General features: G+C 39.6%; 1 protein-coding gene across 6 annotated transcripts in view; it reads left to right on the forward strand.

Moving 5' to 3' along the window:
- The window catches only part of AP3B1 (adaptor related protein complex 3 subunit beta 1), a 149,203-nt gene that overhangs the window by 11,046 nt on the left and 124,250 nt on the right, over positions 1-13,907 (forward strand). For all 6 annotated transcript variants that reach the window (XM_064642434.1, XM_064642435.1, XM_064642437.1 and 3 more), the window contains exons 2-4: positions 1,046-1,121; positions 8,433-8,507; positions 13,290-13,385. In XM_064642434.1, the coding sequence (XP_064498504.1) occupies positions 1,046-1,121; positions 8,433-8,507; positions 13,290-13,385 (247 nt within the window). The remainder of the gene's footprint in view (positions 1-1,045; positions 1,122-8,432; positions 8,508-13,289; positions 13,386-13,907) is intronic.

Below are 13,907 nucleotides of genomic sequence, written 5' to 3' on the forward strand. Positions count from 1 at the left end.
CTTGACACATGAGTTTTTTTCCATCTTGTTTTCTCACCTTCATCTTGCTTGAGGAGGGTAGTGATGGAGTGGCTTGGTGGACCCCTGGTGTCCAGCCAAGGTCTACCCGATGTGCCAGGCCCTTCAATGTGTGAAAGCTCACAGGGTTTGGAAAGCTTTTGGAGTTCTTTGGAGTATTGCAGGCATCTCTTCTTGAGCCATTGTTTGCTTCATATTTTTTTAGTACTTAATCCAGACACTACAAAAGGCTGTTTGTTCAAAGAATTCTTTTTGTAAACTTTCGCTGTCTATAAATGCAGTTAGACTGTGATCTGTTTGCATCTAAAATGCCAAGCAGGGTGAGGTTTCTTACTAGTGGCAGCTAATGAGGAGATGTATCTACAAGAGAGCATCCTTATTGACTTGATATTTTTCTGTGAGAATTTTATTTCACCTGTAAAACATACTTGGACAATATATGTGTGATCATCAGGCTATCTTAATGATATGGCTTGTAGCATAGACATACTGCAGATCTGAGGCTTTTAATCCTGATGACAGGGAATGGCATTTTACAACCCACAAAAGCAGATGAAAGGTTATATGTGTGATTTTTAGTGAAGTTCAAAGCATACTGAAGTCTACTATTGGGCTTTACAGTGACTTATGTTAGCTGATACTACATTTTAACACAAACGTGTCAACCTTCGGGTATTGCATCTGGCCCTCACTGGGGAAAGAGGGAGAAGGGAATGAGTTGAGTTGAGTTGAGTTGAGTTGGTTTAAACTAAGCTCTTCTGTCTCAAGACCTCAACCGGATTCCAGTCAAGGTTGAGCATACAGCTGATTGAAGTTGTGTGATGTTACATTATTGTTAGAATCTGGTAGATTCTTTTGCTAAACACTTCATTGTACTAGGCCAGCATGTTAGTAAATACAATTTAAAAGTGGACAAGAAGGGGCAGTGGTTCAACTTAAGTTGCTGAATTGATGCAAGAATATAAAAATGGTATTCTGGTTTTATTCTTTATTTTTTCTAATTGATGCTTTACTCTTTCTACCGTAGAAATGAAGACCTAAAACAAATGTTGGAAAGCAGTAAAGATTCTGCAAAGCTGGATGCTATGAAGAGGATTGTTGGGGTATGTGATTTTTTTATTATTATTTTTATTTCTTGGATGGGAATAATGTTTTCACTTTACAGATCCTGTACAACATTAGCATTTGAATCTCTAAGTGATGTTTAAAAGTTGTGGTAATGAAATGGTGAAATCCTTAATTTGGAATTTTGTGTAGAAATTCCTATGTCAGGATATATACTGTCATGTACTTTTAAAATAGTCATGTAACACTGCCAATATGCCTGTAAATAATTACTTTCAGTGAGACCTTGAATAGGAAATGGTTCCTTGAGAGAAGCTTCAAAATCAGCAGACTGGAATCAGCAGAAATTTGCAGGAAAAATGACAAATTGCATTTACTATTTTTATTTTATTATATTAAATAAAGATTTTCTTTTTTTAATTGAGCACGATGCTTATATAGTTGACTAAGTGTTTCAGGCAAACTGTGCACCTATAGAGGTGATTAAATGACAAGGTAACCCACCTAGCTAATCAAGGGAAGCCACTTGGTGTACTGTTTTTGGATTTCAGTAAAGATTTTGATATGTCTCTCACAGGATCCTTCTGGACAAAATGTCCAGCACACAGCTGGATAAACACATCATGTGGTGGGTGAGCAATTGGCTCACAGGTCGAGCACAGAGGGTAATAGTGAATGGGGTGACATCAGGCTGGTAACCTGTCACTAGTGGGGTTCCACAGGGCTCCATCTTGGGCACTGTGCTCTTCAACATCTTCATAAATGACTTGGACACAGGACTGGAAGGGACACTAAGCAAGTTTGCAGATGACACAAAACTGGGAGGAGCTGTTGACTCCCTCAAGGGCAGGGAGGCCCTGCAGAGGGGACCTCAATAAATCAAAGAACTGGGCAATCACCATATGAAGTTCAACAAGGGAAAATGCCACATTCTGCACGTGGGATGGGGCAACCCTGGATGAACATACAGACTGGGGAATGAGATGCTGGAAATCAGTGCCACAGAAAGGGACCTGGGAGTCCTGGTCAATGGCAAGTTGAATATGAGTCAGCAGTGCCCTGGCAGCCAGGAGGGCCAACTGTGTCCTGGGGGCCATCAGGCAAAGCATCACCAGCCAGCTGAGGGAGGGGATTGTCTCACTCTGCTCTGCACTGGGGCGGCTTCACCTTGAATATTGTGTGCAGTTTTGGGCACCACAATATAAGAAGGATATAAAACTGTTAGAGAGTATCCAGAGGAGGGCAATGAAGAGTGTGAAAGGCCTTGAGGGGAAGCTGTGTGAGGAGCAGCTGAGGTCACTTGTTCTGTTCAGCCTGGAGAAGAGGAGACTGAGAGGAGACCTCATCACAGTCTACAACTTCCTTGTGAGAGGAAGAGGAGGGACAGGCACTGATCTCTTCTCTGTGGTGACCAGTGCCGGGACCAGGGAGTGACCTGAAGTTGTGTCAGGGAGGTTTAGGTTGGTTATTAGAAAGAGGTTCTTCACCCAGGGGATGACTGGGCACTGAAATGGGCTCCCCAGGGCAGTGGGGGTCACAGCACCAAGCCTGAGTTCAGGAAGCATTTGGACAATACTCTCAGGCACATGGTGCGACTCTTGGGGATGGTCCTGTACAGGGCCAGGAGGGCCCTGTATGATAATTCTTGTAGGTCCCTTCCAACTCAGCATATCCTGTGATTCTGTGAAATAATGTTTAACACCATTGTGTGTTTAAACCCTAAAAACTGAACATGAAGTTGATAGTTCCCTTTATTTCTTCTTAAAAGTATTGGAAGAATGTGCTATGGAAAACTGTTCAGTGTCCATTTGACTTCGTTTCAGTCTCCTTTGGGCATGCTTTTTTGTTTTTCTTGGTTTTTACATCCTTAATCTTATCCGAGTACATACCAAAGTGAGTAGGTACAGTTTGTATCATGCGATTGTGTTCTTTCCACAGACTCTAGAGCTGGCAGTTTCTCCCTTCGTTACCCTTTAGTGATGAAAGTTTTACTTAAGCTGTTTGTCTTTTTTGCCATTGATCCAAGTCCTGCCAGAGACGTTATTACCCATGAGATCTGGGTAACTATCAACTGCTATTTCATGATGTCATTCTTTTTTTGGTGAAAGGTTTGTTAATTCATCTTCTCTGATATGATGTGGGATTACTCAGGTTTTGATCAGTGAGAGTCTGGCATATATAAGTGCTGTTGCAAAAAAACATGGCATTTAGAAGTGTCATGGTTTCAAGCTATGGTAACTTACATTCTTTGTGCTTCCCTCAGAAAAGCTATTATTCTGGCTATTACTGTGGGCAGGAGGGTTGGGGAAAGTTGCCTGTTGCTCCCTTGGTTTTCTTTTTCAAAAAGTTGCCAGATCTTTATCTGTTTTTAGAAGCAGTTGCAACTGAATGTATGTATGTATGTATGTATGTGAGGGGAATTAGAAACCATTAAATTGAATCAGATTTAAATTATAAACCAAGGTTTTACTAGATTGATTTTTTTTTTCTGTTACAAACAATCCTATCACTGTAAATAAGTGTGCAATGAGCAAATGCAGTCATTATAAATACCTGCTGCTGCTGCATATTCAAAAGAGTTCTTAACTGTTTATTTAATTTTATGGAAGTGTATGATGCCATGACCTGGAGACATGTGGTTAGCACTGATAGCTGTGGTCCTTGATGGTCTTAGGCTGAAGTGATCAGGCTCAAGAAGTCTTCAGCAAGGGAAGGCAGAACTAATTGGACACATTCTTTCTTCTGCTCTCCTGTTTTCTGATTCTGACAATTCTCCCCAGTTTCCAGTTCTAGATTTTTGTCCTGTTTTAAGTTTGTGATCCTTGGTTTTTGTGCCTGTTCTAAGCACTGTGCAATGGAGGAAGAGCACTACTTTCCCAAATGACAGCAGGCACCTTCTGCTTCTTGGATATTTTTCCTCTTCTCAACTGCTGCTTCTTAAAGCAGTAACAGCCTTTTGGCTTGTAAGCTAAACTTGACGGCAAGTGAGTTGTTTGAATTACAGCATTCTCTCTTTTCAGTTCCTTCTGTATCTTCAAAGTGTTTGCTGTTTTCCTGTGCTGTGTTTAAACTATGTTTCATACCACACTTCTGGTACCAACCTCTGGTTGACATAACAAACTCAAACAATGAGCTTCACAGGCCAGGACTGGGACGTTGCACAATTACCATGAGGTCTTGTAACAGTGGTGATAATGTTCTTGCAGAGCACAAAGGTGCTTATATGCTTGCGTATAGAGAGGGGCTTATATCTCTCAGGAATGAGATGTGTTTTCCAGAAATGCTTCCTCAATCTTTATTATTAGAGGAAGAAAGGAACTCTGTTGTCAGAGTATTGTTTAAAGTGTCTCACTGAAATGCTCTTTTCACTAGTTTTAGATAGGGGAAAAAGCTATGCATACAGCATCCACAAATTCTCTGGGCAACCTGTTCTAGTGCCTCAGCACCCTCACAGTAAAGAATTTTTTCCTAACATCTAATCTAAAGCTACCCTCTGTCAGCTTAAAGGTATTACCCCTTGTCCTATCACTACATGCCCTTGTAGAAGTCCCTATCCAGCCCTCTCATAGGGCCCTTTAGATACTGGAAGGTGCTATAGGGTTTCCTCAGAGCCTTCTCTTCTCCAGGCTGAACAACCCCAACTCTCTCAGCCTCCTCATAGGAGGAATCCTTGATAAGCCGTCCCTGTCCATGGAAGAGGGGTTAGTCTCTAAGGTCTCTTCCACCTTAAACCATTCTATGACTCTATAATTCTATGATACCAATAGTTTTCTTAGTCTTTTAGTAGATTTCAAGAGACTGAACCTTCATATAGGTGTGATAGAGGAGTACAAGGAGAACACTACTTATGGCATCCTTTGCTGCTGCTTCCTACTGTCAGGTGGTTTGTGAACTTTCTCCTAGGATGAGGGAGATTTTTTACAAATAAACTGAAATCTGTCTTCCAGAGAGTGACTTTTAACAATGTAAATTCAAGCATAGGAGTAGTCCATATTTTTCCACTCCCCTCTTATACACGAATGTATCTAAGCCTAGTTCAGGTAAGATACGTATGTGTGACTTTCATGATCAATGATTTTATTTTTTTATATTTATTTTTAGTCAGTATGTAATTTTTTGTTTCTTCCTTAAATGCTTGCTATAAAATAAATACAATCTTTGAATGAGCATGAGCAATACTGCTGGGTTAGAAATAAATTTGAAGAGTATACATTCTATACTCTATGCATGAAAACACAATAGCTGATATTTGTTTTAAAACATACACTGATATTACAACAGCAAAGATGTTCTCAGTACCATATCTTGAAGCCTATCTGAATTTCTCATCTGGGAAAATACTCTGTGGAATTTCACTCCGGAAGATTTCAGAGCATTAATTTAGAAAACAGTCACATGCCTGATTTTCCTCAAAGAGTATCATCCATATATGTGTGTCTCTCACATAGGAAAAAAAAAAAGTATAATACACTCTGGCATTACGTAGCACATTCTAGAATGAAAGTTTTTGTGCAGAAACTCCAGGTATATAAGACAACACAACTGGAGAATCTCTAGGCATAGCAACCAAAATGACATGATGGACCTTAGTCTTGGAAAGAGCCATTATGTTCTTTCAGGTTAATGATCCATGAGCTAAGGAGGATTTATGCTAATTGTTATACAATAATGAGTCAAAATACACTCTTTTAAAAGACCCTAAATACATATTTACGTGGTACGCTGGAGCTATTATGGTTGATCAGTTAAATAATCCAAGTAATGCATAGAGTCATACTGTTAGAGCCCTGTCAGGGCTCTAAAGATCATCTCAGTTTTTGAGTACAACTTCCGTTGCATCAAGATAAGATGATAGTATTTTATTCTGTCGTACTTCTCTGCAGTGCATCTTGGTACTGAGTTCTGTGTGGTCATTTTGAATTTGACATTTATTATGAAGACCCCTCAGTCCTAACAGCAGTGGCTTATTTTAGATTCTTAGATAAAAACCCCTTGAAACTCATATAATATTCTTGCTTTTTAGTTTGTCACTTTTTGTGACTTTTAATACAGCTGCAAGAAATAGTTCAAGATGTTAAATTTAAACGTCATGCTGAATAGCTGCTCTTAAACCCTTTTGAAAGACTGACTAATAACCTGAACTACAGCTGCCTTTTTTCTTCTTCCATAAGCTTCTGTGAATATACAGTTTCTCAGGTATTGCCTGGTTTTGTGTGTTATTGCTTTTGTTGCATGAGATCCTAATTCTTTATGCTTTTGATGTGTTTTATCAACAAAGTACACAAACAGACCTGTGAGTTAAGAATATGAAGTTTAATCAGCTATATAACCTTGAATAATGGTCAAAGTGTAAGATGGTTATGTACAGGAGTAACTGCAGTTGCAGAGCTCACGTTTCTTTGTTGGATCCCTGTATATTTGTTGTTGCTTATTTGTGTTGGACCCTAGTGGACATCAGTGACAAGTGTTATCCCTTAGTGGTCCGTACTGGGACCAGTACTGTTTAATGTCTTTATTAGTGATGTAGACAGTGGGATTGAGTGCACCCTCACCAGATTTGCAGACAACACCAGGCTGAGTGGTGTGGTTTACATGCCTGAGGGATGGGATGCCATCCAGAGGGACCTGGACAAGCTGGACCCATGGGAAACTTATGTGGACCTCATGGGGTTCAACAAGACCAAGTACAAGGCCCTGCCCTAGGGTTGTGGCAGACTCCAGTATCAATACAGATGGAGGATGAAGGGATTGAGAGCAGGTCTACCAAGAAGGGCTTGGGAGTTCTGGTGAGTGAAATGCTGGTTGTGAGCTGACAGTGTTCACTTATAATAGCCCAGAAAACGTGGCCAGTGAGTCAAGGGAGGGGATTCTGCCCTTCTACTCTGCTCTGGTACCAGAGACCTCACCTGAAGAACTGCATCCAACTCTGGGGTTGTTGACACAGGAAAAATGTGTACATGTTGGAGCAGGTCTGGAGGAGGCCACAAGAATGATCTGAGGGTTGGAATATGTCTCCTATGAGGACAGGCCAAGAGAGTTGGGGTTGTCAGCCTGGAGAAGAGAAGGCTCCAAGGAGACCTTATAGCACCTTTCAGTACTTAAAAAAGGGCCTATGAGAAAGCTGGAGAGGAACTTTGTAGTAGGACATGTGACTGGACAAGGAGTGATGGTTTAAACTAAAAGGTTGATTTAGATTAGATATAAGGAAAAAGTATTTTACAGCGAGGGTGGTGAAACACTGTAACAGGTTGCCTGGAGAGATGGTGGATGCCCCATCTCTGGAAACATTCAATATCAGATTGGACAGGGCTCTGAGCACCCTGATCTAGTTGAAGATGTCCCCATTCACTGCAGGGAAGTTGGACTAGGTGACTTGAAAGGTCTCTGTTCCATGATTCTGTATTTGCTTAGTGAGCTTTCTGATTTACTTGATGTTTGACTGGCTGAATCTCATCCTTGGGCGAGACACACAGATTCTCAGAGTTATGTTACATCAAGTTACAGTGCTGTTGAATAAATTCCTGAAATCCCATGGTATGCAGTTTGGACTTAAAAGTACTGCCAGACAGCCTACTGCAATTAGATCTAAGAAGTAAGAACGTTGTGCAACTGCAGTGTTCGTACAAGAACTGAAGCTAAACTGGGGTTTTGTTGTTTATGGTCTTTATTGTGACAATTTTATTGTTTATGACATGTCTGGTTTCAGATTTCTCCAAGATCAAACATGAAAACTTCCTTTCAAAAAAAAAAGAAAAATAGAAGAAAATTAGTGCATTGATCTTACTTTCACTGTGTGGTTTCTGTTTATCCTTTTTTGTTCTCTATAAACACTTTACAGCCTTTTGTGTTTAACTTGCTATGGAAAACAACCTTGCCTTGTTTTTAAAGTGTGATGTCTATTTTTATTTTTATTCTTAGTGCTGTTGCAAACCAAGATTGTTTCAGGGAAAAGGAGCAGGACTGAAACTTGTATAGCTTCTGATGGGTTTTGTTGTGCTTTTTTTTTTTTTTCCCCAGCTCCTAAAAGGTAACTCTGCAAGGCTTTTCAGATTAGCAAGATCTCTGTTTCTAGTTATTTTTAAGGCATTAAAAGTTATGTGTCATCCTGTGTGCTAAAGTCCAGTTCATTGATTCCATCGCCCAAACTTGTAACTAGCCAGCACTCAGAGTTTTTGCTGTATGGATTGTATCACGTATATTCTAATAACCAAAAAATGGGTTTTATCCTCAATTTCATAGAAATCAGATTTGAAATACAGATCTGAAATAAATCAACAAAACACAAACCATACTCTAAATAAATTTTATTATTACATTACTAAGATTTGTCTCTTCCTTCTTTTTTTCAGATGATTGCAAAGGGAAAAAATGCTTCTGAGCTGTTTCCTGCTGTTGTGAAGAATGTTGCCAGTAAAAATATTGAGGTATTCCTATAACTCATTAAGCATGCTGTTATGGAAGATCTGATTATGAAAATTTTATCTAATTGTACCAGACTTCAATATAAACCATAAAATCTCTAGCATTTTTAATAGAACTTCTAGGAGTTTATTTCATTATGGTAGAAATTTTATGTGTAAATAAAGGAAACCTATTGGGTGATTTGGAGGGAGGTATAATAACTATTTACATTTTAAAAAAAATTCTTGATTTCAGAAAGTTTGTGAAATATGTTTGTAATTGAGAAGAGTTATTGTAGTTTATTTGAGGTATGGTGCTTCTTCCGAAGTTTAGGATTGTGCTACATTGTATTTGAAAAAGTATGCTGGAGATTGAAGCTGAGAGGTAAGGGTTGGGTAAAAAAAGTGTGTGTTCTTGCGCCTTCATCAGGTGTTAGGCACACAAAGTAGCTTGCTTCAGTAACTACTCCAGTGAAGAGGTGTCAGAGTTATAGTTGACTTGACAAATGAGATTTGGATAAAAATAGCATCTGTAAATTCGTAGTTTCAGACCTCGTAGTGACTAACAAGCATCGGTTTGATGAAAGCAGACTGAACATGCAACATTGAAAAATGTGGTAAACAGTTGTTTGAGGCACTGGGTTTTAAGTCAACTGAATGCATGCATCATTGTTCCACCCTCTTCTGGAAATGGGAGCTGTAAGTGTGCAACGATGCTAATTCAGAGTCTTTCAGGAACTTACTGTATTAAAACTATTTTAGAAATGGTAATTGTACTTTTAGTAATAGGCAGTAAAAGGAAGTGAGACAAGGAATCAGACTAGTTAAATATTCTTTTCCTCTTTAATTTGCATTTGTAAGTTATGAGTACTCCAAGTCCAATTTTAAACAGAGAGACCTTACACCAAAGAGGAATACCTTGAACAGTATTATTCATCTGATGTGCTTTTAACTTTAGTGCTGGAACCACTAGGCCAACAGAGGCAAGACTGCCCAAGCTCTGGGCTTTCAGCCCAACAGTAGTGAGCCTGAGAGTGTATTCCTGGTAGGTGTGCACATACATATAAATCTTGTATATCTATATATACAAAAGAAAAATGTATATACAGAAGCAACCCCATAAATTGTCACAGGGTATCCCGGTGAACATAAACAGCACCAGCAGTTTGTCAGTTCAAGATGAATGTCTGCTATGTTTGGATCCATCCACACTGAGTCTGCAAAGTGGCTGACCCATGGATCTCAGTCACTCCTGTTGCTGGCACATGGATGTATGAGCCTCTGATGCTGCAGCCCTGTTTCATGCCTGTAAACCAGGACTACCCTGGTTTCTCAGTAGCTGCTCCCTCATGGACCTTCCCTTAGACACACAGCTGTGTGCATGAATGGAGCACAGCTGGACCTGGCTGGAACTCCCCTAGTCCTCTGCTGTCCAAACCCCCGTGGTTATGCCCTTAGAGAGGTACACAGAAAAAGCCTAGATCTTGTCCACAGGCCATCTGGTTTCCTTGGTAGCTGGTTGGGACTTCAGTGGTCTGTGCCAGTTCCTCCTGTTGTCTCACCCTTAGATGCCCATACCCAGACTTACCTCCTTCACAGGCCACTTCACCTACCTGCCAGCCACTGCAGCTTGATCCATGTGCACACTTGCATCCTTTCCAGCCACTGGCACCACAGGGACATGGGCTTGTGCTTGGTTTCACAGACTCTGGTCTCTTCAGTTGCTGGCATTTATGGTCACAGGTCACCTCTGGCCTGTGGTCCCAGCCAAGGTGTAGGCAGCCAGACCCTCCCTTGTTCCAGGTGCTGGCCACCATGGATTTAGAGGTCCCTATTGTGGGGTGAAGTCACAGCCCCACAACTGAAGTTTGAGGAGTTTGGAATGTTACAAGGTGTTGGGCCGTTTTCCATGGGAGCAGTGAAGCTAACTAGATAGTTCCCATGGACACAGCCTGGAGCTGTGTGGCTGAAGTGCAGGTGCGTGTTCCTCAGTGTTTTTGTGGAAATATGTTTGTGTTGTGTGTGTGGGAAAGTAGAAGTAAGAGAACCTAATAAAAGGCTGCCTGCTGCGCTGAGCAGACAGACATCTCTTTGTCTCACTCCCTCGTGTGTGTTGTGTGTCTTCTTCCCCCCTCGGACCGAGGCCCTTCGACAGATACCCAGCGACACCCTATGGCTTGGCATCACATTCCAGTTATTGGGGTCACACTTAAGTCCCCTCACTCTGGTCTCTCCAGCTGCTGGTGCCTATGTACATGTCAGCCCTCTAGCTTGTGGCCTGACTATAGTTGCTGGCACATACATGCACCTTCATGCTGAATAAAGAGTACTTCACCAAGGAAAATAGATAAAAATGTAATTTAATGAGTAAATGTAATGGACTGTACTAATCACGTAGAAGGGTAGATGTACCAACCAGCAAACTGTTCAGATGTGTCCAGCCATCTTATACCTCTGTTTTCCCCAACTTGTTCTTCTCCAGATCAGGTAGATTTCCTCTGCTTCTCTTTCACTTTGGTTCTTCCTCAAAACATCCCATGCTAAGTCTTGTCTAAGATGCTCTTCATCTGTGTCCCATACACCCAGTACGCATAAAAGACTTTCAAGTCTGAAAGGTGCTGTGGTGTTTATTGATACTTGGTGGTTTTAACATCTGGGCATGGGAGCTGAGGCTTCCCTGAAGTGGTTCTGGGAGGAGTGTGACAAGGTGTCCTTTCTTCGAGTCCTAAATTTAGTTTCCCTGCTACTGCTGTGTCTCTCTCTGCGCTTCTGAGCTGATGGTTCCTGTCATTGGCTTGGGAGAAACCAGAGCAGGGTGTTGCATGCAAACATCCCTCCATCCCCCTTGTCTCTCTGTGCTCCTTTGTGGTGTGAAAACAAGGTCTTATCACATAACGTAACACTAATTAGCAGAAGCCTTTCACTGTTGATATCTTATGGACCTGTTTTCTTATTTTAAAACAAATAGGCAGTTGTATGAAATCACGTATCTTCTTTATGCAAGAAGTGACTGTTAAACTGCAAAGAGATCAGGACATTCATTGAAGCCATTTGACTAATTTCTTTATCAAGTTGAGTTAGATGTCAAGTTTAGATCATAATGTAGCACTATTTAGAGCTGTCTTGTGTCTCGGGAACCTTTATCATGATCCATTTTTTAGGATGCTCTTGAAATTATGAGAAATTACTGGGTTAAGTCAGATTCTTAGTACATTGATCATGATACTGTTTTCTGAAACTGTTTTGCCAAATTTCCTAAGAATTCTTACACAAATCTGTACAAATTACTACGATGTAGTAGCAGACAATACATTGGTTTATCTGAGTGATTTCGTATCCAAGTGACTTTCCTGCCCAGAAATGGCTTCTGTTTTTATTTTAAAATCAGGGCTGAATGCTCTGATGCAGGAAAATGGAGATGAAGGAGTAGTATATAACATGTTAATTTGTTTTAAGAGAAGCAAAGGGCATCTTATTGTTTACAGAAGTGCCCTTTTTTTTTTTTTTTTTTTTGATAAGTACACGCCAACCTTAGATTGATTAAGTGCATCATGTCGTGCATGGTAAGGATACAAAAAGTGACCTAATAAACAATTGGTGGTATAGAACAAAAATAAGTCTTCATCAATAATTCATGGAGTTTGATGTGCTTATATTGATAAATTAATTAAACAAATCTGCCTGTGTTCCTCAAGCCTAATGTGCTCCTGTTATGATTAGTTTTATAGAACAGAGCATTTTAACATTGAATGAAGGTAAATGGTAAAAGAATAGTGTAGTCACGAAGCTCTGAGTGCTTTCATTTCTAGTCACAAAGTGGTTTCAAGGAAAGGAGGCTTTCTTTGCACACCTGCAGTCATTCAGTGCACAGGCCTCTTGTGGTCAATGTTGATTGCTACTTCTCTATAGTTGAACAACAAATAATTTAGTATGATGTAACCGTCTGTGATTTAATATTATGGTTTTTTGCCAGAATTGGCACAAAGGTACATCTTCTGATAGTGACAGTAATTATTAGCACAGCTGTAGTTGAGGGTCTTTCAGAATTTTCCATTATAAACCCCAATAGTCAGTTTACAACTCAAATGTAAAAAAAATGTTTTCACGGCTTCCTGGGCGTACAGTGGCCATGAGGGGGTAAAGTGAATTAAATTGAACACCCTCCTCCCCAAAATCATACTGAGATTTTCTTAATCATTGAACATTGCATCCTTTGTAATATGCTTATGTTGGCGGCATCTTTTGGATGCTTGTAGTCATGCAAAGGTGAATCTAATATCCTTTGTTTTTTTCCAAAACATAGTCAGAAGTGCTCTTTTAATCACATGTAAATAGTGTAAATTACCACACTTCAGCAGGAAGTTATATTCACTTTCAAATGTGTTAAAGTAATTGATATTGAGTTTCAGGGTAAAATAAAATGAACTTGTTGAAATTCTTGGCTATTTCAGTTTAATCTATTTTCTATAAGAAAAAAACATGAGAAGTGCTCAAGTGATCAGTTGACACATGTCAACATCTTAGATTATTCTTTATTTACTAGTTGATAATATAAGGCAGTACTTTGTGTTATTAGCCTTCATCTGACTGTGTCATTAATTAAGCAACATTGCAGCACCTCAGGAGTTACTATTAAAAGAATTGAAGTAAATTGCAAGACATTGGAGAAGCGTGTGAGTACTTCAGTGATATATTAGCTCTTTCTTCAAAGAATAAAATTTTGTTGAAACTATGCAATCTAGGGCTTAGTTTTACAGAATTCTAAAACTTTCTGACTGTGATGTTCATTGTACTTTTTCTTTTCAGATAAAAAAGCTTGTATATGTTTATCTGATGCGCTACGCAGAGGAGCAGCAAGATTTAGCATTATTGTCCATCAGTACTTTTCAACGTGCTTTAAAAGTGAGTGACTACTGAAAAGTGACTACTAACTAACATTTCATAGGGAATTCTGAGCTAGCAGTGCGAAAATAGAAGTATTTGTGTAAGTGTAGTGGTAAACTAAAGCATGTAAATATCTGCATCTGATAAAGTAGTTTCAAGTTATGTGATTGACAAAGTTTTTTGTACTACCTCAAACCTTGTCAAGCAGCTAAGCCTGCAAGATGTAAAATTACTTCACTGAAGAAAGGCAGCAGAATGGTGCTCTCAAATCCACAATGTAGCATTTAATTTCTGGAATGCCTTTTCTCCTTCCAACTTAACTTACGTATATAGCAAAAAGACCCTGTTATTGCCATGAACTACCTGTCTTCCTTTTAGTTTATGTAAAAGAACTTTATTTACAACAGAGGATTGGAAAAAAGATAAGGAAGATAGTAGTACCTAAATTAAAATATTCAGTGTGTTGCACATAGTGCTTTTTCATTAAAAGCACTGAAAAAAAGCATTTTGTAATCTTCTGTTTCAAATCAGATCACAATG

This window comes from Pseudopipra pipra, chromosome Z (assembly GCF_036250125.1).
Source record: "Pseudopipra pipra isolate bDixPip1 chromosome Z, bDixPip1.hap1, whole genome shotgun sequence".
In the NCBI taxonomy this organism is placed as follows: Eukaryota; Metazoa; Chordata; class Aves; order Passeriformes; family Pipridae; genus Pseudopipra; species Pseudopipra pipra.